The sequence below is a fragment of the Entelurus aequoreus genome, linkage group LG25, assembly GCF_033978785.1.
Source record: "Entelurus aequoreus isolate RoL-2023_Sb linkage group LG25, RoL_Eaeq_v1.1, whole genome shotgun sequence".
In the NCBI taxonomy this organism is placed as follows: Eukaryota; Metazoa; Chordata; class Actinopteri; order Syngnathiformes; family Syngnathidae; genus Entelurus; species Entelurus aequoreus.
Genome location: NC_084755.1, coordinates 12,049,931 through 12,077,319, shown reverse-complemented (window position 1 = coordinate 12,077,319; position 27,389 = coordinate 12,049,931). Strand labels below are relative to the sequence as shown.

The 27,389-nt window shown below is 37.7% G+C and overlaps 2 protein-coding genes across 3 annotated transcripts in view; one reads left to right on the top strand and one right to left on the bottom strand.

The window, feature by feature from the left end:
- Window positions 1–7,148, top strand: part of LOC133642984 (proton channel OTOP2-like) — a 26,798-nt gene extending 19,650 nt beyond the window's left edge. Inside the window, 6 exon segments of the mRNA XM_062037406.1 lie at window positions 233–369; window positions 445–503; window positions 557–681; window positions 3,065–3,834; window positions 3,836–3,865; window positions 6,521–7,148. Of these exon segments, the coding sequence (XP_061893390.1) occupies window positions 233–369; window positions 445–503; window positions 557–681; window positions 3,065–3,834; window positions 3,836–3,865; window positions 6,521–6,691 (1,292 nt within the window). The 3' untranslated portion in view covers window positions 6,692–7,148.
- A 1,474-nt stretch (window positions 7,149–8,622) lies between these two features.
- The window catches only part of LOC133642598 (protein HID1-like), a 51,439-nt gene continuing 32,672 nt past the window's right edge, over window positions 8,623–27,389 (bottom strand). Inside the window, exons 15-20 of one of the 2 annotated variants that reach the window (XR_009824551.1) lie at window positions 21,467–21,603; window positions 21,325–21,411; window positions 12,692–12,783; window positions 12,452–12,610; window positions 9,508–10,287; window positions 8,631–8,804 (exon numbers count right to left, since the gene is read on the bottom strand). Coding sequence is in view for 1 of the 2 variants with exons in the window: in XM_062036886.1 (XP_061892870.1) it covers window positions 10,224–10,287; window positions 12,452–12,610; window positions 12,692–12,783; window positions 21,325–21,411; window positions 21,467–21,603 (539 nt within the window). In the remaining variant the exon portion in view is untranslated. Of the gene's footprint in view, window positions 10,288–12,451; window positions 12,611–12,691; window positions 12,784–21,324; window positions 21,412–21,466; window positions 21,604–27,389 lie in introns of both variants that reach the window. The other variant, XM_062036886.1, reaches the window with a different exon arrangement.

Genomic DNA, 27,389 nt, shown 5'->3' with positions numbered 1-27,389 from the left:
ATGTATATGGATAAATATATGCATGTATGTCTGGATATATGTGTGTGTATACTGTATATATATGTATGTATATGTGTGTATTTATATAGATAGCCCGGCTCCTGGCCCAATTTTTTTTAACCTAATGCGGCCCCCGGGTCAAAAAGTTTGGGGGACCTCTAGTGTAAGTAAACACTAGGCTTTTATCTTCGTATAGGCAAGATTTTAAATTGAACATTTTTTTTTTTCCTAGGTGGTCTGGTGCTGTTCGGCCTGCTGAGTCTCCTCATGGACGTCTTCAAGATCGGCAACTACGTGGGCTACCTTCGCTGCGACTCTGCCGTCAAAGTGGCCTTCCCTGCCGTCCAAGCCGTCTTTTTGATCATTCAGGTTGTCCTGACAACACCCCCCCCGCCCCTCCTCCTATCAACATATTTTTGTTTACTCGCCATTCTTTTTCTTCAGACTTACTTCCTGTGGGTCCACGCCAAGGACTGCGTGCAGCTCCATACGAACGTCACGCGGTAGGAATTAATTGGCAATTTTCCAACATGTGGCTTAACCCTTTCATGTCCAGGTGCGGCCTCACGCTCACCCTGTCCGCGAACCTGGTGGTGTGGATGTCTGCGGTTACCGAGGAGTCTCTCCACCAGACGGACGCTCCCTACGTGAACATGAGCGCCCCACACAGGATGTACAGAGGTACTAGAATAATGGAATAGAGGCTGGATGGGGAAATCTTAGGGGTGTAACGGTACACAAAAATTTCGGTTCGGTACGTACCTCGGTTTGGAGGTCACGGTTCGGTTCATTTTCGGTACCGTAAGAAAACAACAAAATATAAATTTTTTGGTTATTTATTTACCAAATTTGTAAACAATGGCTTTATCCTTTTAACATTGGGAACACTATAATAATTCTGCCCACGTTAATCAACATTAAACTGCCTCAAGTTGTTGCTCAGATTAAATAAAATGACAAAACTTTTCTTCTACATATAAAAAGTGCAACATTTAGCTGTTTCAAGTCAACGCATCATGCTTAATTTATTACAGCATTTGGGAAGCCTGTAGTTGATTTTTATTATGTAAATGTTATATTTGTATCAACACGTGATAGCAGGGACCCTGCCATTCAAAACTAGGCTGCTACATTACTATGATTAATGTAACTATAGCTGAAAAGAAATAGTATAATAGCAATAGGAGAGACTATTCATCCCTGAACACCATGGAGTTCATGTAGGCTTTATGATGCAGTTACATTATTATATCAACTATCAAATACAGAAACTCTTCATTTAACATAATGTCATTTTTTGCTGCTTCAACACAGCTCAATCAACACAGAAAAAGGTAAAGTGAAATAACAGACAGACAGGGCTTTGCTGTCCGTAACACACACACACATGCACGCACACACCGCAAAATAAGCTAACGTTACGCTAAAAGCGAATTAGCCTTCACCTTAAGCCAGGACTGCGAGCCTTTTATATTTCTAGAACAGACCTGGGCATTCTGCGGCCCGCGGGCCGCATCCGGCCCTTTGTGCGTCCCTGTCCGGCCCGCGTGAGGCCAATTATAAATTACAAAATAAATTTTAAAAAGTATCTATGTCGAGTGTGCAATACAACGGTGCTGCTTTTGTTTTGAAAATCGTTATTTGTATTACTTCCGTGTGGACGTATGCGTGTGCGTGATTGTGAGTGAATGTGAACAGCTGCAATCACAAATTACAAAATAAAGTTGAAAAAACATCTATGTCGTGCGCGCAATACAACTGTGCTGCTTTTATTTTGAAAAGTATTATTTATGGGCGTGTGTCCGTGTGTAACCTGCGAGTGAAGGTGCACATGCAGCGACAAGTGATGCACGGTTTACACCCGAGATGCTAAAAAGAGAAAAGTTGATGAAGAATGGCGTGTTTTCAACAAGACATGGACTGCCAAGCAACGTTCCCTCTAAGGTGCGTGCCTGCGCAATTGCGCACTGCTCAAGCGTCCGCTGCGCACAGCAAATATATGCCGCGCACCAAATCAAATCCCATCTGAATTCTAAACAAAATAAACATATTTATTCTATTTAATTTTGCAATGCAACTTTGAGTGACAGTGACAACAAGCGGCCCTAACGGTGTTCGTCAACACCGTTCAATTGAACACCGTTCAATTATTGTAACGTCTATCGAGATGCTTTGAGGAAAATAATTATATCGATCACTTTATTGAGCAAAACTGTTTATATTCGGACGTAACCACACCAAAAACATGAGTAAAACACTTCTATCTCGAAAAACTAGTCATTTTCTGCCGTACAAACCAGGCCAAAACCAACTTGTCATCTGTCACCAACACGCATACCATTAAACCACTGGTGCGTTTATGGCCACACAAAAAGTCGGACAACTCAAACACCACACAAAGTTACACTATGACTCCTCAGTCATATGTGTGCTTATTTTACTGTCATTTATTATTAATGTTAATTTATTTATATTAGTCATGGAATGCTGTTACACACACTATGTTGAAGTATTACTATTATTATTAATTATTATTATTATTATTATTCATCTTACGGTATATATCAAAAATAATATTGAGCAAAATTTAATTGAAATATTGTCGATGTGGCCCTCCAGCAGTGCTCGGGTTGCTCATGCGGCCCCCGGTAAAAATTAATTGCCCACCCCTGTTCTAGAAGGTCAACGGGCTCATAGTGATGTTGCTAGTAGTTGACTGGGAGGTGTTTATTATAATTTGGGGAGAGTCCGCGGCCTGATGCTTACCTGCTAAACGCTAAGCACTGACTACATGCGCTCTGAATACGCACTGCTGATTGGCTGTTACCGCTCTGTTTGTAACCAATCAGGTGGTTGTGTGGGTGGGACAACGCTGGGTGTTGTGTAGAGGACTGACAGAGACAGAGGCAGAAGGAAGCGGAGGCAGCTACTTAATATGTTCGTGTGGAAACTCGTTCGGTACACCTCCGAACCGAACCGAAACCCCCGTACCGAAACGGTTCAATACAAATACACGTACCGTTACACCCCTAGGAAATCTAATTTCTTCTTCTCGCCATGTCAGCCGCTTACGTCACCAAGTGCAACTGCAGCCACTCGGCGTGCAGCACCTTCGAGGAGGCCTTCTACTACCTGTACCCTTTCAACATCGAGTACAGCCTCTTCGCCTCCGCCATGGCCTACGTCATGTGGAAGAACGTGGGCCGCCTGGTGGAGGACCACGGCCACCGCCACGTCGGATTCCGGCCCAAGGAGGCACGCCTGGGCCCGGTGGCGGGCCTGCTCTTGGTGGTAGTGGGGCTGGTGACGTTCATCGTCTACGAAGTGGAGATGGCCCAGGAAGACCGGGGCGAGCAGTCGCACGCCCTCCTCATCCATTTCGTCATGAACATAGTCATCGTAAGCCTCATGTGCGTCTTCACCGTCGTGGGCTGCGTGGTGTACCGGCTGGACCAGCGGGAGCACGTCTCGGAGAAGAACCCCACCCGCAGCCTGGACGTGCAGCTCCTGGTGGGGGCCTCCATGGGGCAGTTCATCATCAGCTACTTCAGCATCGTCGCCACGGCGGCCGACGGGGCCCGAGGCTACCTGAACGCCCTCAACCTGGCGTGGGGGGTCGTGATGGTGGTGCAGCTGGGCCTGCAGAACTACTTCATCATCGAGGGGCTGCACCGGGAGCCCTTCCACTCCATGCGAGAGGCGGCCCTGCACAGCAACGCGCACGCCTCGCAGGAACACTCGGAGGCGAGCGCCGTCACGGGGGTCCGCGAGTCCAGCTGCCCGTTGACGTCCGTCACGCGGCTCAGCTGGAAAAGGAGAGTGCTGAAGGAAGTGTGCGCCCTTTCTGCTGCTAGCTAACGTCATTGTAAGTCAACATACAGTCGTGGTCAAAAGTTGACATACACTTGTAAAGAACATAATGTCATGGCTGTCTTGACTTTCCAATACTTTCTACAACTCTTATTTTTTTGTGATAGTGATTGGAGCACATACTTGTTGGTCACAAAAAATAAGTTTGGTTCTTTTATGAATTTATTATGAGTCTACTGAAAATGTGAGCAAATCTGCTGGGTCAAAAGTATACATACAGCAATGTTAATATTTGCTTACATGTCCTTTGGCAAGTTTCACTGCAATAAGGCGCTTTTGGTAGCCATCCACAAGCTTCTGGTTGAATTTTTGACCACTCCTTATGACAAAATTGGTGCAGTTCGGCCTAATGTGTTGGTTTTCTGACATGGACTTGTTTCTTCAGCATTGTCCACACGTTTAAGTCAGGACTTTTGGAAGGCCATTCTAAAACCTTAATTTTAGCCTGACTTAGCCATTCCTTTACCATTTTTGACGTGTGTTTGGGGTCATTGTCCTGTTGGAACACCCAACTGCGCCCAAGACCCAACCTCCGGGCTGATGATTTTAGGTTGTCCTGAAGAATTTGGAGGTAATCCTCCTTTTTCATTGTCCTATTTACTCTCTGTAAAGCACCAGTTCCATTGGCAGCAGAACAGGCCCACAGCATAATACTACCACCACCATGCTTGACGGTAGGCCTGGTGTTCCTGGGATTAAAGGCCTTACCTTTTCTCCTCCAAACATATTGCTGGGTGTTGTGGCCAAACAGCTCAATGTTTGTTTCATCTGACCACAGAACTTTCCTCCAGAAGGTCTTATCTTTTTCCATGTGGTGTCAGATGAAACAAAAATTGAGCTGTTTGGCCACAACACCCAACAATACTATTTTTTCTGTCGACTACTCCTTCCACATTTTTAACGCATTTCAACCGTTCCACCGTCAAAACATTCCTCTTAATCAGGACAAAAAAAAAACGAAGTTGTATTTTAAACTGGAAAAATGTCCTGTTTTCCCGAAATTCCAGGAATTCCTCAGTAATACCATTTCTCAATTCAACATGTTACTACTTCAACATTTCTCGACCGATTTGAGAAATTCCAACACCAACCATTTCAACTCATTCAGACCATTCAAGTTCAGCCTGTTCGGGAATCGCTGGCTTTCCTTCGACAAATTCCTAAAATGTCCTAGATTTCCCAGAATTCCAGGTTTTCCGGGACATTTTTCCCCATTCAAAATGAATTGGGCATTTTTTAAACTTCCACATTTTTCAACCGATCATACCATTCCACCTTCAACACATTCCACACCATGCTGATAATTCAAACTACTTTTTTTTTCCAAGTTTAAAAAAATTCCAGGATTTTCCAGAATTCCTGGTTTTCTAACACCCTATTTCCAACCTTTTTTTCTGACAACTACTCCTTCCACATTTTTCAACACAATTCAACCGTTCCACCGTCAAAACATTCCTCCGATTTGGAAAAATCATTCAGCCCATTAAAGTTTTTTTTTTTTACCATTTTCAAAAAAAATTCCCGCTTTTCCCGAAATTCCAAAAATTTGGGGCAATTCCCATTGAAATCAATGGGACATTCTTCAAATTTCCACAACCCCCACATTTTTTATCTGATTCAAACCGTTCCAACTTCAAAATATTCAGCCTGTTTGGGAATTGTGTGCTCTACTTCAACTGTAAAAAAAATTCCCGGATTTCCCATAATTCCTTTTTTTGTGTGCATTTTCCCCATTCAAAATGAATTGGCCATTTTTCAAACTTCAACTATTCCCACATTCTTCAACCCATTCAAACCATTCCACCTTCAACACATTCCAGCTTTCTGGAAATTCAAACTACCCTTTTTCCAAGTTCAAAAAAAAATCCAGATTTTCCCGAATTTCCCCAAAACATTTACTACAACATTTCTTGCCCAATTTCAACAATTCCCAGGAACACCAAACCTACCGTCAAGCATGGTGGTGGTAGTATTATGCTCTGGGCCTGTTTTGCTGCCAATGGAACTGGTGCTTTACAGAGAGTAAATGGGACAATGAAAAAGGAGGATTACCTCCAAATTCTTCAGGACAACCTAAAATCATCAGCCCGGAGGTTGGGTTTTGGGCGCGGTTGGGTGTTCCAACAGGACAATGACCCCAAACACACGTCAAAAGTGGTAAAGGAATGGCTAAATCAGGCTAGAATGAAGGTTTTAGAATGGCCTTCCCAAAGTCCTGACATGTGGACAATGCTGAAGAAACAAGTCCATGTCAGAAAACCAACACATTTAGCTGAACTGCACCAATTTTGTCAAGAGGAGTGGTCCAAAATTCAACCAGAAGCTTGTGGATGGCTACCAAAAGTGCCTTATTGCAGTGAAACTTGCCAAGGGACAATTAAGCAAATATTAACATTGCTGTATGTATACTTTTGACCCAGCAGATTTGCTCACATTTTCAGTAGACTCATAATAAATTCATAAAAGAAGCAAACTTCATGAATGTTTTTTTTGTGACCAACAAGTATGTGCTCCAATCACTCTATCACAAAAAAATAAGAGTTGTAGAAATGATTGGAAACTCAAGACAGCCATGACATTATGTTCTTTACAAGTGTATGTAAACTTTTGACCACATTTTTCATGTCCTTAATTGTCCTTGTTTTGGCAGCTGTGGATTATGCCCGCCTTTGGTGCTCGCCCCCAGTTTGATCACAGCGTGGAGATCAAGTTCTACAAGTTCACTATGTGGGCTGCTATTGTCAATATAGGACTCCCTTTCGGGATATTCTACCGCATGCACACAGTCGCCAGTCTTTTTGAGGTCTATGTTATAACATAGGTTGGCCTCTTTCCGTTTCCAATGGCTTCTTTTTTAAAATAGGACATTTTTAATTTTTACCAATAAACTAAGAACTCCTTAGATCACGTAATATGTGTAGTTTTACTTTTTTTTACTTGATCATTAAAACTTTCAAAGTTATACTTTAAACATTACTCGTACAAGTAAATGCTTTATGATGGTGTCAATTTGACCCTGGAACAGATCAATTCACTGCATTTTTAATGGTGAAAATTGTTTAGAAAATGAGAGCATTGGAGTCTGCCAGGCAACTCTGCATTGTCAAGTCAGGTTTAAGTTGGGTGAACGAGTCACAGGAGGAGAACATGTGATCAGCATTCTGGCAATTTTCCAAATTATATTGGGAAATATTTATGAAATATTTATTTGAATGTACAACACCCAAAACCAGTGGAGTTGGCACGTTGTGTAAACGGTAAATAAAAACTGAATACAATAATTTGCAAATCCTTTTCAACTAATATTCAATTGAATAGACTGCAAAGACAAGATATGTAATGTTCAAACTGAGAAACTTTTTTTTTTTGGCAAATAATCATTAACTTAGAATTTATTGGCAGCAACACATTGCAAAACAGTTGTCACAGGGGCATTTTTACCACTGTGTTACATGGCCTTTCCTTTTAACAACACTCAGTAAACATTTGGGAACTGAGGAGACACATTTTTGAAGTTTTCAGGTGGAATTCTTTCCCATTCTTGCTTGATGTACAGCTTAAGTTGTTCAACAGTCCGGGGGTCTCCCTTGTGCTATTTTAGGCTTCATAATGCGCCACACATTTTCAATGGGAGACATGTCTGGACTACAGACAGGCCAGTCTAGTACCTGCACTCTTTTACTATGAAGCCACGCTGTTGTAAAACATGGTTTGGCATTGTCTTGCTGAAATAAGCAGGGGCGTCCATGATAACGTTGCTTGAATGGCAACATATGTTGCTCCAAAACCTGTATGTACCTTTCAGCATTAATGGTGCCTTCACAGATGTGTAAGTTACCCATGTCTTGGGCACTAATACACCCCCATACCATCACAGATGCTGGCTTTTCAACTTCGCGCCTATAACAATCCGGATGGTTCTTTTCCTCTTTGGTCCGGAGGACATGACGTCCACAGTTTCCAAAAACAATTTGAAATGTGGACTCGTCAGACCACAGAACACTTTTCCACTTTGTATCAGTCCATCTTAGATGAGCTCGGGCCCAGCGAAGCCGGCGGCGTTTCTGGGTGTTGTTGATAAATGGCTTTGGCTTTGCATAATAGAGTTTTATGTAGCCACCAACTGTAGTTACTGACAGTGGTTTTCTGAAGTGTCCCATGTGGTGATATCCTTTACACACTGTCGCTTTTTGATGCAGTACCGCCTGAGGGATCCAAGGTCACGGGCATTCATTGTTGGTTATCAGCCTTGCTGCTTACGTGCAGTGATTTCTCCAGATCCTCTGAACCTTTTTGATGATATTCCGGACCGTAGATGGTGAAATCCCTAAATTCCTTGCAAGAGCTGCTTGAAAAATGTTGTTCTTAAACAATTTGTTCACAAAGTGGCGACCCTCGCCCCATCCTTGTTTGTGAATGACTGATTTTATACCCAATCATGGCACCCACCTGTTCCCAATGAGCCTGTTCACCTGTGGGATGTTCCAAATATTTTCAGTCTTTTTTTTGCCACTTATGCCAGCTTTTTTGAAACATGTTGCAGGCATCAAATTCCAAATGAGCCAATATTTGCAAAAAATAAAGTTTTCCAGTTTGGACGTTAAATATCTTGTCTTTGCAGTCTATTCATTTGAATATAAGTTGAAAAGGATTTGCAAATCATTGTATTTTGTTTTTAATTTACCATTTACACAACGTGCCAACTTCACTGGTTTTGTAAAAGGCAAACTAGTGTGTGGCAATGCCAATTGTGAGAGTCATTATGGTTGAACAAAGGCAGTAACTGGTGGTCCACCTACCTGCACGTAGCGTATTAAACACGAGAATATAGACGGTATGACGGCAATTCCACAAGCACAATAATACATTTAGTGTTCAATTAAACTAAGCTCTATTTTTGAAAAGACAACATATGTGTATTGGTGCAGGTGTACCTAATGCAGGGGTCGGCAACCCGCGGCTCTAGAGCCGCATGCGGCTCTTTAGCGCCGCCCTAGTGGCTCTCTGGAGCTTTTTCAAAAATGTATGAAAAATGGAAAAAGATGAGGGGAAAAAAATATATTTTTTGTTTTAATATGGTTTCTGTAGGAGGACAAACATGACACAAACCTCCCTAATTGTTATAAATCACACTGTTTATATTAAACATGCTTCACTGATTCGAGTATTTGGCGAGAGCCGTTTTATCCTACTAATTTTGGCGGTCCTTAAACTCACCGTAATTTGTTTCCATGTATAACTTTCTCCGACTTTCTAGGACGTGTTTTATGCCACTTCTTTTTTTGTCTCATTTTGTCCACCAAACTTTTAAGGTTGTGCATGAAAGGTGAGTTTTGTTGATGTTATTGACTTGTGTGGAGTGCTAATCAGACATTTGGTCACTGCATGACTGCAAGCTAACCGATGCTAACATGCTATTTAGGCTAGCTATATGTGCATATTGCATCATTATGCCTCATTAGTAGGTATATTTGAGGTCATTTAGTTTCCTTTAAGTCATCTTAATTCAATTTATATCTCATGACACACTATCTGTATGTGACATGGCTTTTAATTTTTTGCGGCTCCAGACAGATTTGTTTTTGTATTTTTGGTCCAATATGGCTCTTTCAACATTTTGGGTTGCCGACCCCTGACCTAATGAATGAGAGCTAAAATGGCTTTGGCCTTGTCTCAGAAGAAAACAGTGCCATCTTGTGGTCACAATGCAAAACAGCCCCCTTTTTTTTACTTCAATATGTTTTAATCAGTCTTTCCAATGTTGTGTAGTATTTCATCTTGTTCACATATCAATATATTTATATATTCAGAATAATTTAAGGAAAATACACTTTTAAACACATACAAGAGTATATATTATACATAAAAACTATTTACTGTTACAGCACAACGAAAGAAGGTGCAAGTTCACTTTAAAGCATGTCGGGAAGAGGAAATATTGTCGTTTTTTAAAGTTAAACGTCTCGGAGCGTACTCTCCAAAAAGCTGTGATATGAAAGAAAACACGCTCATTAGCATAACACCTCACCCCGAACTCAGTTACCTGGCGGAAACTATGACTTCCTGTGGCGCTGCCTTAAACAAGTCTGACTTGACTGACTGCACGCTGACTTCTAAGTCTGACGACGTTCCAAACACGAGAACAAAAGTGCAGTCATCTTCGCACCCGTTCTTCAGTTCAAAACAACACGGATGTAATCCGCGGACAATAGTGATGAATGGGATAAATGTCTTCTTTTTATGGCGCCTTAACGAGCTACCCAAAACATGCATCATCATGATGACTTTACAGTAAGAAGCAAATTTAACACAGTTTTACTTGGGATCCGGTCCGTCGAAGCTGGGGTGAGCGTCTACATCTTCTGAATTTCAAAGAGGCGCACGTCCGTGTCATACCAGATGGGAGGGTCCACGTTGCTGGGGGCAGAGGTAAACAAACATTAAAATTAGTATACAAAAATCAGTGATTAGACCATTAATTAGTTAGCCTAACATAACCAGAATTCATGACCATAATTAAAGATAGAAGTAATTTTTGAGTTACTTTCCCTAAATATGTAAAAGTATTCATATTCTCTTCATGTCATATTATGCTCCTTCCAGTGTTGTTTTTAGGTTAGTTTGTATCCAATCAGAATTCAGCTAGCTTATGTTGCCATGCTGTACCAATTCTGCCCGGGGCCTTCAGAATGTGACATCACATGGACAAAGATAAGACCTTCTGGAGGAAAGTTCTTTGAGCTTATGTTCGAATTTTTGACCACTCCTTTTGACAAAATTAGTGCAGTTCAGCTAAATGTGTTGGTTCTGACCACAGAACTTTCCTCCAGAAGGTCTTATATTTGTCCATGTGATGTCAGATGAAACACAAATTGAGCTGTTTGGCCACAATACCCAGCGATATGTTTGGAGGAGAAAAGGTGAGGCCTTTAATCCCAGGAACACCATGCCCACCGTCAAGCATGGTGGTGGTAGTATTATGCTCTGGGCCGGTTTTGCTGCCAATGGAACTGGTGCTTTACAGAGAGTAAATGGGACGATGAAAAAGGAGGATTACCTCCAAATTCTTCAGGACAACCTAAAATCATCAGCCCGGAGGTTGGGTCTTGGGCGCAGTTGGGTGTTCCAACAGGACAATGACCCCAAACTAGGGATCTCCAATAATATCGGCCGATAAATGCTTTAAAATGTAATATCGGGAATTATTGGTCTCTGTTTCAAAAAGTAAAATTTATAACTTTTTAAAATGCCGCTGTGTACACAGACGTAGGGAGAAGTACAGAGTGCCAATAAACCTTGAAGGCGCTGCCTTTGCGTGCCGGCCCAGTCACATAATATATGCAGCTTTTCACACACACACAAGTGAATGCAAGGCATACTTGGTCAACAGCCATACAGGTCACACTGAGGGTGGCCGTATAAACAACTTTAACACTGTTACAAATACGCGCCAGACTGTGAACCCACACCAAACAAGAATGACAAACACATTTCGGGAGAACATCCGCACCGTAACACAACATAAACACAACAGAACCCCTTGCAGCACTAACTTTTCCGGGACGCTACAATATACACCCCCCGCTACCCCTACCCTCCCACCAGCATGTCCCAAATTCCAAGCTGCTGTTTTGAGGCATGTTTAAAAAAAAAAAAAAGCACTTTGTGACTTCAATAATAAATATGGCAGTGCCATGTTGGCATTTTTTTCCATAACTTGAGTTGAAGTTGTTCTCTTATTTTGGAAAACCTTGTTACATTGTTTAATGCATCCAGCGGGGCATCACAACAAAATTAGGCATAATAATGTGTTAATTCCACAACTGTATGTATCGGTTGATATCGGTATCGGTAATTAAGAGTTGGACAATATCGGATATCGGCAAAAAAGGACAACCTAAAATCATCAGCCCGGAGGTTGGTTCTTGGGCGCAGTTGGGTGTTCCAACAGGACAATGACCCCAAATACACGTCAAAAGTGGTAAAGGAATGGCTAAACCAGGCTAGAATTGAGGTTTTAGAATGGCCTTCCCGAAGTCCTGACTTAAACGTGTGGACAATGCTGAAGAAACAAGTCCATGTCAGAAAACTGACAAATTTAGCTGAACTGCACCAATTTTGTGGTCAAAAATTTCAACCAGAAGCTTGTGGATGGCTACCAAAAGTGCCTTATTGCAGTGAAACTTGCCAAGGGACATGTAACCAAATATTAACATTGCTGTATGTATACTTTTGACCCAGCACATTTGCTCACATTTTCAGTAGACCCATAATAAATTCATAAAAGAACCAAACTTCTTTTTTGTGACCAACAAGTATGTGCTCCAATCACTCTATCACAAAAAAAATAAGAGTTGTAGAAATGATTGGAAACTCAAGACAGCCATGACATTATGTTCTTTACAAGTGTATGTCAACTTTTGACCACGACTGTATATTTTGTGTGTCACAATGGAAAGACTAAATACATTTAGTAATAAAAGATAATTTACTTTATTTACATTATTTACAGGCGTTCGCGGGCCATGTAAAATGACGTGGCGGACACCAGTGGTCTACATTGTCCAGCTGGTCGACTTACCGCAAATAGACCACGCCCCACATGTAGGTGCGGAACCACATGGCGGTGCCGGCGTTGGCCTGGTACTTCCTGATGAGGATGGGGTGAGGGACGGGCAGCAGGCCCACTAACGTTCCGTGCTGGAGAAACTTCAGGATCTCGGACTCATCCGTCAGACCTCTGAAATACCGACCGAGAGGACTTTTATTCCCGACGTGGGTTAAAAAAAGTAAGCAAATAAAAATGTATAAACGTGTTTACTTGTCAATGCAGATCTTCTCCACCTGAGGGACTAACACCTGGAGAAGACGCATGATGGTCTGTAATGGCAGCTTGCACTTCCAGGAAAGGACCTGGTAAGGAAGACAGGAAACACTCTTATTTCTATGAAACTATTACTACTGATTACTTCTTGAACTACTACAACTGTTTACTACTCTTATTTCTATGTAATACTACTGATTACTTCTTGAACTACTACCACTGTTTACTACTCTTATTTCTATGTATTACTACTGATTACTTCTTGAACTACTACTACTGTTTACTACTCTTATTTCTATGTATTACTACTGATTACTTCCTGAACTACTACTACTGTTTACTACTCTTATTTCTATGTATTACTACTGATTACTTCTTGAACTACTACTACTGTTTACTACTCTTATTTCTATGTATTACTACTGATTACTTCTTGAACTACTACAACTGTTTACTACTCTTATTTCTACGTATTACTACTGATTACTTCTTGAACTACTACTACTGTTTACTACTCTTATTTCTATGTATTACTACTGATTACTTCCTGAACTACTACTACTGTTTACTACTCTTATTTCTATGTATTACTACTGATTACTTCTTGAACTACTACTACTGTTTACTACTCTTATTTCTATGTATTACTACTGATTACTTCTTGAACTACTACAACTGTTTACTACTCTTATTTCTACGTATTACTACTGATTACTTCTTGAACTACTACTACTGTTTACTACTCTTATTTCTATGTATTACTACTGATTACTTCTTGAACTACTACCACTGTTTACTACTCTTATTTCTATGTATTACTACTGATTACTTCTTGAACTACTACCACTGTTTACTACTCTTATTTCTATGTATTACTACTGATTACTTCTTGAACTCCTACAACTGTTTACTACTCTTATTTCTATGTATTACTACTGATTACTTCTTGAACTACTACAACTGTTTACTACTCTTATTTCTATGTATTACTACTGATTACTTCTTGAACTACTACAACTGTTTACTACTCTTATTTCTATGTATTACTACTGATTACTTCTTGAACTACTACATCTGTTTACTACTCTTATTTCTATGTATTACTACTGATTACTTCTTGAACTACTACAACTGTTTACTACTCTTATTTCTATGTATTACTACTGATTACTTCTTGAACTACTACAACTGTTTACTACTCTTATTTCTATGTATTACTACTGATTACTTCTTGAACTACTACAACTGTTTACTACTCTTATTTCTATGTATTACTACTGATTACTTCTTGAACTACTACAACTGTTTACTACTCTTATTTCTATGTATTACTACTGATTACTTCTTGAACTACTACAACTGTTTACTACTCTTATTTCTATGTATTACTACTGATTACTTCTTGAACTACTACTACTGTTTACTACTCTTATTTCTATGTATTACTACTGATTACTTCTTGAACTACTACATCTGTTTACTACTCTTATTTCTATGTATTACTACTGATTACTTCTTGAACTACTACTACTGTTTACTACCCTTATTTCTATGTATTACTACTGATTACTTCTTGAACTACTACAACTGTTTACTACTACTTCCACTGCTACTATTACCACTACAACGGTTTACTACAGTAGTAAGTAGTAGTACTACTACTACAACTATCGAATATTAAGGAATCACCTTGTCTTGGAGGATGTTCATTCACTCAGGAACACTTCAGAAAACCGCTGTCTGTAACTACAGTTTGTCGCTACATCTGTAAGTGCAAGTTAAAACTATAAGCCATTTATCAACAACACCCTTCGCTGAGCCCATCTAAGATGGACTGATGCAAAGTGGAAAAGTGTTCTGTGGTCTGACGAGTCCTCATTTCAAATTGTTTTGGGAAATTGTGGACGTCGTGTCCTTCGGAACAAAGAGGAAAAGAACCATCCGGAATGTTATAGGCATAAAGTTGAAAAGCCAGCATCTGTGATGGTATGGGGGTGTATTAGTGCCCAAGACATGGGTAACTTACACATCTGTGAAGGCACCATTAATGCTGAAAGGTACATACAGGTTTTGGAGCAACATATGTTGCCATCCAAGCAACGTTATCATGGGCGCCCCTGCTTATATCAGCAAAACGATGCCAAGCCATGTGTTACAACAGCGTGGTTTCATAGTAAAAGAGTGCGGGTACTAGACTGGCCTGCCTGTAGTCCAGACCTGTCTCCCATTGAACATGTGTGGCGCATTATGAAGCCTAAAATACCACAACGGACTGTTGAACAACTTAAGCTGTACATCAAGCAAGAATGGGAAAGAATTCCACCTGAAAAGCTTCAAAAATGTGTTTCCTCAGTCCCCAAACTTTTACTGAGTGTTGTTAAAAGGAAAGGCCATGTAACACAGTGGTAAAAATGTGTCATGATCTTTGGTCTGGATCATGTTTTTTGTTATTTTCTGTTTGTTTAAGACTCCACTAGTTCCTGTTTTTGCGCTCCCTTGTTTGGTCACCATGGCGACTCATTGGTTTCCACCTGCCTCATGTGACACACGCACCTGGCTCTAATCAAAGAGACTATTTAAGCCTGTCGTTGCCAGTTAGTCGGCCTGGCGACATTGCTCTGTATTGATTGTTTCATGCTCGTTTCATACAATTGTTCGCTTCATGCTATGCCAAGTAAGTTTTGTTTATTCATGCCACAGTTAGCGAGTTTTTGTTTCATGTCCATAGTTCTGCCTGAGTGTTAGTTGTATCCTGCGCTAAGTTGTACGCCTTTTTGTTTTCACTTTTTGAGTCAAGATTAAATCATGTTTTTACCTGCACGCCTTGTCCAGAGTAGTCCGTTTGCGTCCTGGGAGAACAATCCTCGCAGTAAGCTGCGAAAACCTCCACTTCTTGACAAAATGCCCCTCTGCCAACTTTTTTGCAATGTGTTACTGCCATTAAATTCTAAGTTAATGTTTCTCAGTTGGAACATTAAATATCTTGTCTTTGCAGTCTATTCAATCGAATATACACCACCGTTCAAAAGTTTGGGGTCACCCAAACAATTTTGTGGAATAGCCTTAATTTCTTTTTTTTTTTTTCATTTTATTTTTATTGACATCCAGCATCAGTCATTCCTATCCATTACATCATATTCACATACATCTTATATCTGTTGTCTGCCCTAAATGTCCAAATGTTTTTTGTTTATATCCCACCCACCACCCCCCCGAAAAGAAAGTAACAGCAAAAAAAACAACAACAAAGTAATATCTACAAACACAACAATTAAATAAACAAAAAATAAATGATAATACATTAATAATAATAATAATCAGAAATAAAATAATTGAAAAATATATAAACAGATACATATATATATATATATATATATATACACACACATACACATATACATACATACATACATACCTGTACACATATATAGGGAGTAATTCTTTTTTTTTTTCGAGCAGTACAATCACTAATTCGAAAAATTAAAATCAGGTTTATGGGGCGTGACATAATTGACCCAGTTTTCCCAGTGCGGCCTTCATTTCTAAGAACAAGAATAGACTGTCGAGTTTCAGATGAAAGTTCTCTTTTTCTGGCCATTTTGAGTGTTTAATTGACCCCACAAATGTGATGCTCCAGAAACTCAATCTGCTCAAAGGAAGGTCAGTTGTGTAGCTTCTGTAACGAGCTAAACTGTTTTCAGATGTGCAAACATGATTGCACAAGGGTTTTCTAATCATCAATTAGCCTTCTGAGCCAATGAGCAAACACATTGTACCATTAGAACACTGGAGTGATAGTTGCTGGAAATGGGCCTCTATACACCTATGTAGATATTGCACCAAAAACCAGACATTTGCAGCTAGAATAGTCATTTACCACATTAGCAATGTATAGAGTGTATTTCTTTAAAGTTAAGACTAGTTTAAAGTTATCTTCATTGAAAAGTACAGTGCTTTTCCTTCAAAAATAAGGACATTTCAATGTGACCCCAAAATTTTGAACGGTAGTGTAAGTTGAAAAGGATTTGCAAATCATTGTATTCTGTTTTTATTTACCATTCACACAACGTGACAACTTCACTGGTTTTGGGTGTGTATCCTTCTTCAAAGAAAGTCTCCAATTGTTGAACTATGGCAAGATGCATTATCATCTTTAAAAATGAAGTCATCACCCCCAAACATTATTTTGAATATTGGAATAAGAAAAATGTCAATGTAAAGTTGAGCATTTATTCATTACCTGACACGCAGCCATATCATCAATGACTGTAGAAGTTGATATTTTCTTCAGGCAGTCGTCTTCATAAATCTCATTGAAACGACACCAAGTAAAAGTTCCAGCATCATCACCTTGCCTAATGCAGACTGATTCATCCCTGAATATGACTTTCATCCAGTCATCCATAGCACATGACTGCTTTTTGTTCGCCCGTTGTTTTTTTCTGTTATGTTGTTAATGGCGGCTTTCGTTCATATTTTCCGTATTTAAATCCCACTTCCTTTAGAGCAGGGGTCACCAACGCGGTGCCCGTGGGCACCAGGTAGCCCGTAAGGACCAGATGAGTAGCCCGCTGGACTGTTCTAAAAATAGCTCAAATAGCAGCACTTACCAGTGAGCTGCCTCTATTTTTTTAATTTTATTTATTTACTAGCAAGCTGGTCTCGCTTTGCTCGACATTTTTAATTCTAAGAGAGACAAAACTCAAATAGAATTTGAAAATCCAAGAAAATATTTTAAAGACTTGGATAACAAATTGGACCACTTGTTTAAATAAATTCATTAATTTTTTTACTTGCTTCTTATAACTTTCAGAAAGACAATTTTAGAGATAAAATACAACCTTAAAAATGATTTTAGGATTTTTAAACACATATTCCTTTTTACCTTTTAAATTCTTTCCTCTTCTTTCCTGACAATATAAATCAATGTTCAAGTAATTTTATTTTTTTTATTGTAAAGAATAATAAATACATTTTAATTTAATTCTTCATTTTAGCTTCTGTTTTTTCGACGAAGAATATTTGTGAAATATTTTTTTCAAACTTATTATGATTAAAATTCAAAAAAAATATTCTGGCAAATCTAGAAAATCTGTAGAATCAAATTGAAATCTTATTTCAAAGTCTTTTGAATTTCTTTTAAAATTTTTGTTCTGGAAAATCTAGAAGAAACAATGATTTGTCTTTGTTAGAAATATAGCTTGGTCCAATTTGTTATATATTCTAACAAAGTGCAGATTGGATTTTAACCTATTTAAAACATGTCATCAAAATTCTAAAATCAATCTTAATCAGGAAAAATTAATAATGATGTTCCATAAATTATTTTTTTATTTTTTCAAAAAGATTCGAATCAGCTAGTTTTTCTCTTCGTTTTTTCGTTTGAATTTTGAATTTTAAAGTCGAAATTGAAGATAAACTATGTTTCAAAATTTAATTGTCATTTTTTTCGTGTTTTCTCCTCTTTTAAACCGTTCAATTAAGTGTAAATATCATTAATTATTAATAATAACATAGAGTTAAAGGTAAATTGAGCAAATGGGCTATTTTTGGCAATTTATTTAAGTGTGTATCAAACTGGTAGCCCTTCGCATTAATCAGTACCCAAGAAGTAGCTCTTGCTTTCAAAAAGGTTGCTGACCCCTGCTTTAGAGTCACAGACGGTGACTCCAGTTTGTTTGCTGTGCATTTTCTGTTTTCAAGACATATTGCTAGAAGATGTTTCTTTGCTCTACCAGTATAAGTTTGCCTTTTACGACCTTCCCCGATGTTAGACACAGCTGACTGTGAACAATCAACATTTTTGGCAACATTGCGTGATGATTTACCTTTTGAAGAAGTTTCATAATCCTCTTCTTTTGTTTTAATTGTCACGGATCAGGTAGGAGCCATGATTCATGTTAATCCACCTGTTGCAACAGCTGCCCAACACTGCTTTTAACAGCAGACTGATGAAGACATTTCATCTGTTGCAGGCTGTGGAAATTCAAATGTATTCCATAATTTTATCTTCAGAATCGAGTGGTTATATCTTTTTTTAACTCAGCTTGATGTAAAATCTGATCTGAAACTGACTTAGTACCACAATGTATGTTCTTTATTTCTTTTAGTGTTTCTTAAAGCCAGAAAGTTGCCATTTGAAATGACTATAAATAGATTTATGTCATCTCTGTTATCTGATTGGTTTCTACAAAATTGAACTGAATGAACATCATCCAAGAATGGCAATCTCAGATTTTTTTCCAAGGGTTGTACTACTTTTACTTCCGTTTAATACTACTACTGTTTACTACCACTACTACTTACTAGGACTATTACATCTATTATTAACACTACTACTGTTTACTACTACTACTTACTCGGACTATTACATCTATTATTACTACTAGTATTAATAATACTACTGTTTACTACTACTACTACTACTACTGCTTACTACTACTACTTACTAGGACTATTAAATCTATTATTACTACTATTATTAATACTACTACTACTTACTACTACTACTAACTAGGACTATTACATCTATTGTTACTACTATTAATACTACTACTACTACTGTTTACTATGACTACTATAACTACTAATGCTTACTCCTACTACAAATATTGTTTACTACTACTAACACATTTTACTGCTACTATTATTATTACTACTGCTTACTAATCCTTCAACCGTTTACAACTACTGCTTACTACTACTAAAACATTTTGCTACTACTACTACTACAACTATTGCTTACTACTACTAAAACATTTTACTACTATAACTACTGCTTACTACTACTACAAATATTGTTTACTAATACTACTAACACATTTTACTGGTACTACTATTACTACTAATACTACTACTACCACTGTTAACTACTACTACTTACTACTACTACTTGCTAGGACTATTACAACTATAATTACTACTATCATTAATACTACTACTGTCTACTACTATTATTACTCCTACTATTACTACTACCACTGTTTACTACTGCTACTATTACTACAACTGCTTACTACTACTACAAATATTGTTTACTACTACTAACACATTTTACTGATACTACTATTACTACTATTATTACTACTACTACTGTTTTTTACTGATGCTTGCTACTCCTACAACCGTTTACAACTACTGCTTACTACTACTAAAACATTTTCCTACTACTACTATTATTACTAATACTGCTATTATTACTACTGCTGTTTATGACTACTGCTTACTATTCCTACAACCGTTTACAACTACTGCTTACTACTACTAAAACATGTTACTACTACTACAACTACTGCTTACTACCACTAAAACATTTTACTACTACTACTACAACTACTGCTTACTACTACTAAAACATTTTCCTACTACTACTATTATTACTAATACTGCTATTATTACTACTGCTGTTTATTACTACTGCTTACTATTCCTACAACCGTTTACAACTACTGCTTACTACTACTAAAACATGTAACTACTACTACAACTACTGCTTACTACCACTAAAACATTTTACTACTACTACAACTACTGCTTACTACTACTAAAACATTTTCCTACTACTACTATTATTACTAATACTGCTATTATTACTATTGCTGTTTATTACTACTGCTTACTATTCCTACAACCGTTTACAACTACTGCTTACTACTACTAAAACATGTAACTACTACTACAACTACTGCTTACTACCACTAAAACATTTTACTACTACTACTACAACTACTGCTTACTACTATTAAAACATTTTCCTACTACTACTATTATTACTAATACTGCTATTATTACTATTGCTGTTTATTACTACTGCTTACTATTCCTACAACAATTTACAACTACTGCTTACTACTACTAAAACATGTTACTACTACAACTACTGCTTACTACCACTAAAACACTTTACTACTACTATTACTAATACTACTATTATTATTACTACTGCTTACTAATCATACAACCGTTTACAACTACTGCTTACTATTACTAAAACATTTTACTACTACTACTACAACTACTGCTTACTACTACTAAAACATTTTACTACTGCTTACTACTACTAAAACATTTTCCTACTACTACTATTACTACTAATACTACTATTATTATTACTACTACTGCTTACTAGTACTAAAACATTTTACTACTACTATTACTACTAATACTACTGTTTATTACTGCTGCTTACTATTCCTACAACCGTTTACAACTACCACTTACTACTACAACTACTGCTTACTACTACTAAACATTTTTTACTACTACTACTAACACTACTACTATTACTACTACTGTTGTTTATTATTACTACTAACTACTGCTACAACCGTTTACTACAACTGCTAACTACTACTACAACTTTACTACTACTGTTTACAACTATTTACTACTACTACTATTATTGTTTACTGTTACTGCTAACTACTTCTTCAACCGTGTACTACTACTGTTAACTACTACTACAACTGTTTACTAGTACTACTACAACTGCTAGTGCTATTGTTTACTCCTACTACTACAACTATTACAACTGTTTGCTACTGATACCACTACTACAGTTATCTTTGAAATTACTATCATTACTGTTTACTCCTACTGTTAACTACTACAACACTAGTACTACTACTGACCCAGTCTTGTGTGGGAGCCCAGAGTGATGCTGAAGAAGCACTTGACACACGTCTTCTCTCCATTTCAGCTTCAGTGTAGAACACATCCTGTGAGCAATAATCAGTTACACACATTGACGACAATAACAACAACAACACTGACTTCATTGTCTCGGCCTGAGTTGGACTCGGTGTCGCTGGTTCCTGCGGCTGCATTCTGCTCCGAGTGTTCCATCTTTGGCACGGACACCATGGTGCCGTCCTCCGACACCTGAGACTTCTCAGTCAGTTTTTCAATACCTGGAGGTAAACCCATGTATGAACACAATAGATTAGAATGTGTGAAAATGTAGCATTACATTGTTGAGAGCTGGGAAATATGTACTAACCGGACTTTTGATTTTGAGGCACCGGTAGCGGGGGGTGTATATTGTAGCGTCCCGGAAGAGTTAGTGCTGCAAGGGATTCTGGGTATTTGTTCTGTTGTGTTTATGTTGTGTTACGGTGCGGATGTTCTCCCGAAATGTGTTTGTCATTCTTGTTTGGTGTGGGTTCACAGTGTGACACATATTTGTAACAGTGTTAAAGTTGTTTATACGGTCACCCTCAGTGTGACCTGTATGGCTGTTGACCAAGTATGCCTTGCATTCACTTGTGTGTGTGTTAAAAGCCGTAGATGTTATGTGATTGGGTCGGCACGCAAAGGCAGTGCCTTTAAGGTTTACTGGCGCTCTGTACTTCTCCCTAAAAGTCATTAATTTTACTTTTTGAAACCGATACCGATAATTTCCGATATTACATTTTAAAGCATTTATCGGCCGATAATATCGGCAGTCCGATATTATCGGACATCTCTAATTTTAATAATATACTGTACATCATACTTGCCAACCTTGAGACCTCCGATATCGGGAGGTGGGGGTGGGTGGGGGGGCGGCGTGGTCGGGGGGGCGTGTTTGGGGCGGGGGGCGTGTTTGGGGCGTGGCTAAGGGCGTGGTTAAGAGGAGAGTATATTTACAGCTAGAATTCACCAAATCAAGTATTTCATATATATATATATATATATATATATATATATATATATATATATATATATATATATATATATATATATATATATATATATATATATATGTATGAAATACTTGACTTTCAGTGAATTCTAGCTATATATATATATATATATATATATATATATATATATATATATATATATATATATATATATATATATATATATATATATATATATATACACTACCGTTCAAAAGTTTGGGGTCACATTGAAATGTCCTTTTTTTTTTAAGGAAAAGCACTGTACTTTTCAATGAAGATAACTTTAAACTAGTCTTAACTTTAAAGAAATACACTCTATACATTGCTAATGTGGTAAATGACTATTCTAGCTGCAAATGTCTGGTTTTTGGTGCAATATCTACATAGGTGTATAGAGGCCCATTTCCAGCAACTATCACTCCAGTGTTCTAATAGTACAATGTGTTTGCTCATTGGCTCAGAAGGCTAATTGATGATTAGAAAACCCTTGTGCAATCATATTCACACATCTGAAAACAGTTTAGCTCATTACAGAAGCTACAAAACTGACCTTCCTTTGAGCAGATTGAGTTTCTGGAGCATCACATTTGTGGGGTCAATTAAACGCTCCAAATGGCCAGAAAAAGAGAACTTTCATCTGAAACTCGACAGTCTATTCTTGTTCTTAGAAATGAAGGCTATTCCACAAAATTGTTTGGGTGACCCCAAACTTTTGAACGGTAGTATATATATATATATATATATATATATATATATATATATATATATATATATATATATATATATATATATATATATATATATATATATATATAATTATTTTTTTATTTAAAAAAAAAAAAATTGTATTATACATATAAATAAAATACTTGAATTTCAGTGTTCTGCAGGCTATCCAGTAGATGGCAGTATTGTCCTGTTTAAGAGTGTCACAACATTGCTGTTTACTGCAGACGAACTGCTTTACGGTAGACTAAACGTGACTGCTGTTGTTGTGTGTTGGTACCGCGCTGTGAGGACGTTAATGAAACTGCCTAACAATAAACCCACATAAGAAACCAAGAACTCTCTCTCCTTGTTGTGCACTCTACTCTCTAAAAGCCGGGAAAGCGGACGTGAGAACGGCTGTCCCCACTCAGGTCCGCATTGAGCTGGAGGGGGCGTGGCCTCCAGCTCCGGCTGAATACCGGGAGTTTGTCGGGAGAAAATCTCTGCCGGGAGGTTGTCGGGAGAGGCGCTGAATACCGGGATTCTCCCGCTAAAAACGGGAGGGTTGGCAAGTATGCTGTACATTACGGTGTGAGAGGAATAGTTTTAGATTGGTTAAATAGCTACTTGAATAACAGACAACAATATGTACAATATGCTGCTAATACATCTGAAAATATGAGTATTAAGTGTGGAATTCCACAAGGGTCTGTTCTGGGACCGAAACTATTTATTTTATACATAAATGATATCTGTGATGTGTCAAAATTACTCAATTTTGTATTATTTGCTGACGATACCAACTTTTACAGCTCTGGACATGACTTAAATGAATTACTAAAGAGTATGGAACAGGAAATGGTCAAACTCAAAAAATGGTTTGACGTTAACAAATTATCATTGAATTTGAAAAAAACTAAGTTCATGATTTTTAGTAAGAGAAAAAAGCCTGAAAATATTGTACTGTCAATAGCTGGAACAAGCATTGAAAAAGTCTCTGAGATTAGATTTTTGGGAGTGATTTTAGATGATAATATTAGTTGGAAATCGCATATCTCACATGTTAGAAAAAAGATGGCTAAAAGTATATTTATATTAAATAAGGTAAAAGATGTATTAGATTATAAAGCAATGCGTACACTGTATTGTGCACTTGTACTGCCTTATATCAATTATTGTGTGGAAATATGGGGTAGTACATATAAGAGTAACACAAAGCCACTGTACCTCCTTCAGAAGAGAGCGATCAGAATCATACACAAAACAGGTTATAGAGAGCACACAAATGGATTATTTATTAGCTCAGGACTTTACAAATTTTATGAACTAGTTGAGCAGCAGACATTATTGGTTATGTTCAGGGCTAGTAGTCAAGAGCTACCAACAAATCTACAAAAAAATTTCACTTTAATAGAAAAAGAAGGAAGAAGGAAAGGGCACTTTAAGCATCAGCTTGCACGAACAACATCAAAACAAATGTGTACATCAGTGGTGGGAGTAAAACTCTGGAACTCTCTCCATAATGAAATAAAGCAATGTAAAAACACATTTCAATTAAAAAAAGTCTTTAAAAACAGAACTATGATGTTATATGAGCACTGACAAAAGGGACGCAAAGGGAAAAATAAGGGGAAAAAAATAAAAATAAAAAATAAAAATAATAATAAACACACAAAAAAAAAAACAACGCTTACATTATCCTACATGACTGTAGGTATTGTATAGTCTAGCTTTCCTTTCATTTTTTTTTTTTTTTTTTTTTTTCTTTATCGACATGCACTATGGATCCTTGGTTGAATGATCACATTGTTCTTAGCTTTGTTTGGTTTGAATGATACCTTGTTATGATAGCCTTGTTCTATTCAGTTTTGTTTGGTTTGAATGATTACCTTATTCTTTTTCAGTTTGTTTGGTTTGGATGATTGCCTTGTTCTTTTTCAGTTTGTTTGGTTTGAGTGATTGCCTTATTTTTTCAGTTTTTGTTTTGTTTATTTATTTTTTGTTCAACTTATCTTGCTTGTTTATTCTTTTCATTGATTGTTTGTTCTATTAATTTCTATGAGTGTGTGCACTGGGTAGGGGTACAAACTTGTAGTTTTTAGGCAACAATAACTTTTCTTGTCAACTGGGTCATACATGTCCTGTAGCCTTTTTTACTACTCTAGAGTCTACGCCCCTGGTGGGTGGGTGCGTGTGGGTGTGGGTGCCTGTGTGTGCATATGTGATATATTGTTTTGTATTGATTTGTTGCATTGGATGTTCTAATGCACTACCGGCAAAGAGATACCAAGAAAATGTTTCTTTTGTGCGAAGGGGCAGGAAATATAAGATTTTCTTCATCCTGTTCCTTTTCGACATGGCTGTGTATTGAATGCAGTAAGGTATGTGAGATTGTTGAAATGTTGTTGAAATGTACACATCCAAGTACGAAATAAATAAATAATTGAATTGAAATTGAATTGAATTATATGTGAAATAAACGTCATTTTAAAAAATAGGACACCAAAGTGCATCAATTGAATCTGTTTTAATTAGCCCCTTAAGTCTTCTAGCAGCTATAAAATTATAAAAGGATGTTGCTGAAAAGACACAATGTTTAATATGTTTTATTTCTGTCTGTCAAAAAATGTAGACACACACACACAGGACGGAGAATTCTCGTCTGTCTTTGCAGCACAAGCCCAGATCCTGTTGAACTGTCAGTTTGCACGTCCATGCTAAATAAAAAGCAAATTATTGCTGACAAAACGGTGATAAGTATTGATAAGTCACATTGCGCATACTAAATAATCACATTTGCATCTTCTTCTCCCAATATTGTGGGCGTTTTGATGATTTTGCATATTGCAAAATGGATTGCACTCCGTATTCTGCTCACCTAACGGACACAATCCACTTTGCACACGTCTAGTAGATCAACTTTGCACGTGCTACCAGGTTTGCACGTGTTTTAGTACATGCACATTTTTTAGTATATCAAGCCCTTAGTGTTTTGGGGCCTACAAAGAAATGAAATTATTCATTATTATTAGAGATGTCCGATAATATGGGACTGCCGATATTATCGGTCGATAAATGCTTTAAAATGTGATATCGGAAACTATCGGTATCGGTTTCGAAAAGTAAAATGTATGACTTTTTAAAACGCCGCTGTGTACACGGACGTAGGCGCTTTGCGTGCCGGCTCAATCACATAATATCTACGGCTTTTCACACACACAAGTGAATGCGAGGCATACTTGGTCAACAGCCATACAGGTCACACTGAGGGTGGCCGTATAAACAACTTTAACACTGTTACAAATATGCACCACACTGTGAACCCACACCAAACAAGAATGACAAACACATTTCGGGAGGAACATCCGCACCGTAACACAACAGAACAAATACCCAGAACCCCTTGCAGCACTAACTCTTCCGGGACGCTACAATATACACCCCCCGCTACCCCCTCCCCACCTCAACCTCCTCATGCTCTCTCAGGGAGAGCATGTCTCAAATTCCAAGCTGCTGTTTTGAGGCATGTTAAAAAAAAAATAATGCACTTTGTGACTTCAATAATAAATATGGCAGTGCCATGTTGGCATTTTTTTTCCATAACTTGAGTTGATTTATTTTATGGAAAACCTTGTTACATTGTTTAATGCAGGGGTCACCAACCTTTTTGAAACCAAGGGCTACTTCTTGGGTACTGATTAATGCGAAGGGCTACCAGTTAGATACACACTTAAATAAATTGCCAGAAGTAGCCAATTTGCTCAATTTACCTTTAACTCTGTTATTATTAATGATATTTATCTTTGTGGAAACACTGATCATCTTAATGATTTCTCACAATAAATATATATAGAAACAGATAAATATCAATATGCAACACTTTATTTTTATATTTTCTCTAAGTGCACATTTTTCAAATTGAACATTTTCAAATGATCACTTCTAAGACAGTCTTGTGAAATCACAATATCCCATTTTAACTAGCTAACCACTAACATTTTTTAACAAATCATGAATTACTTTGCACCATGTTTGTACAAATAATAACTCATGTAAAATACAAAAGTAAACTCTCAAATTTTTAAATCATGTCACACTTTGAACTGGACACCAAATCTGTTATCTGTTTCTTTGTCAGTTAGTGGGAAGCCTGGCATTGCATGCTGTTAACTAGTGTGTTGTACTCTGGTGTGTAACTTGACACTGCAACTCTGAGTGAGTCTTGCAGATGTGCATCAGTGAGGCGTGTTCTGTGTTTGTTCTTGATGAAGTTCATGTCAGAAAAGGCTGATTCACAAAGATAAGATTTTTCCTCATTGTTT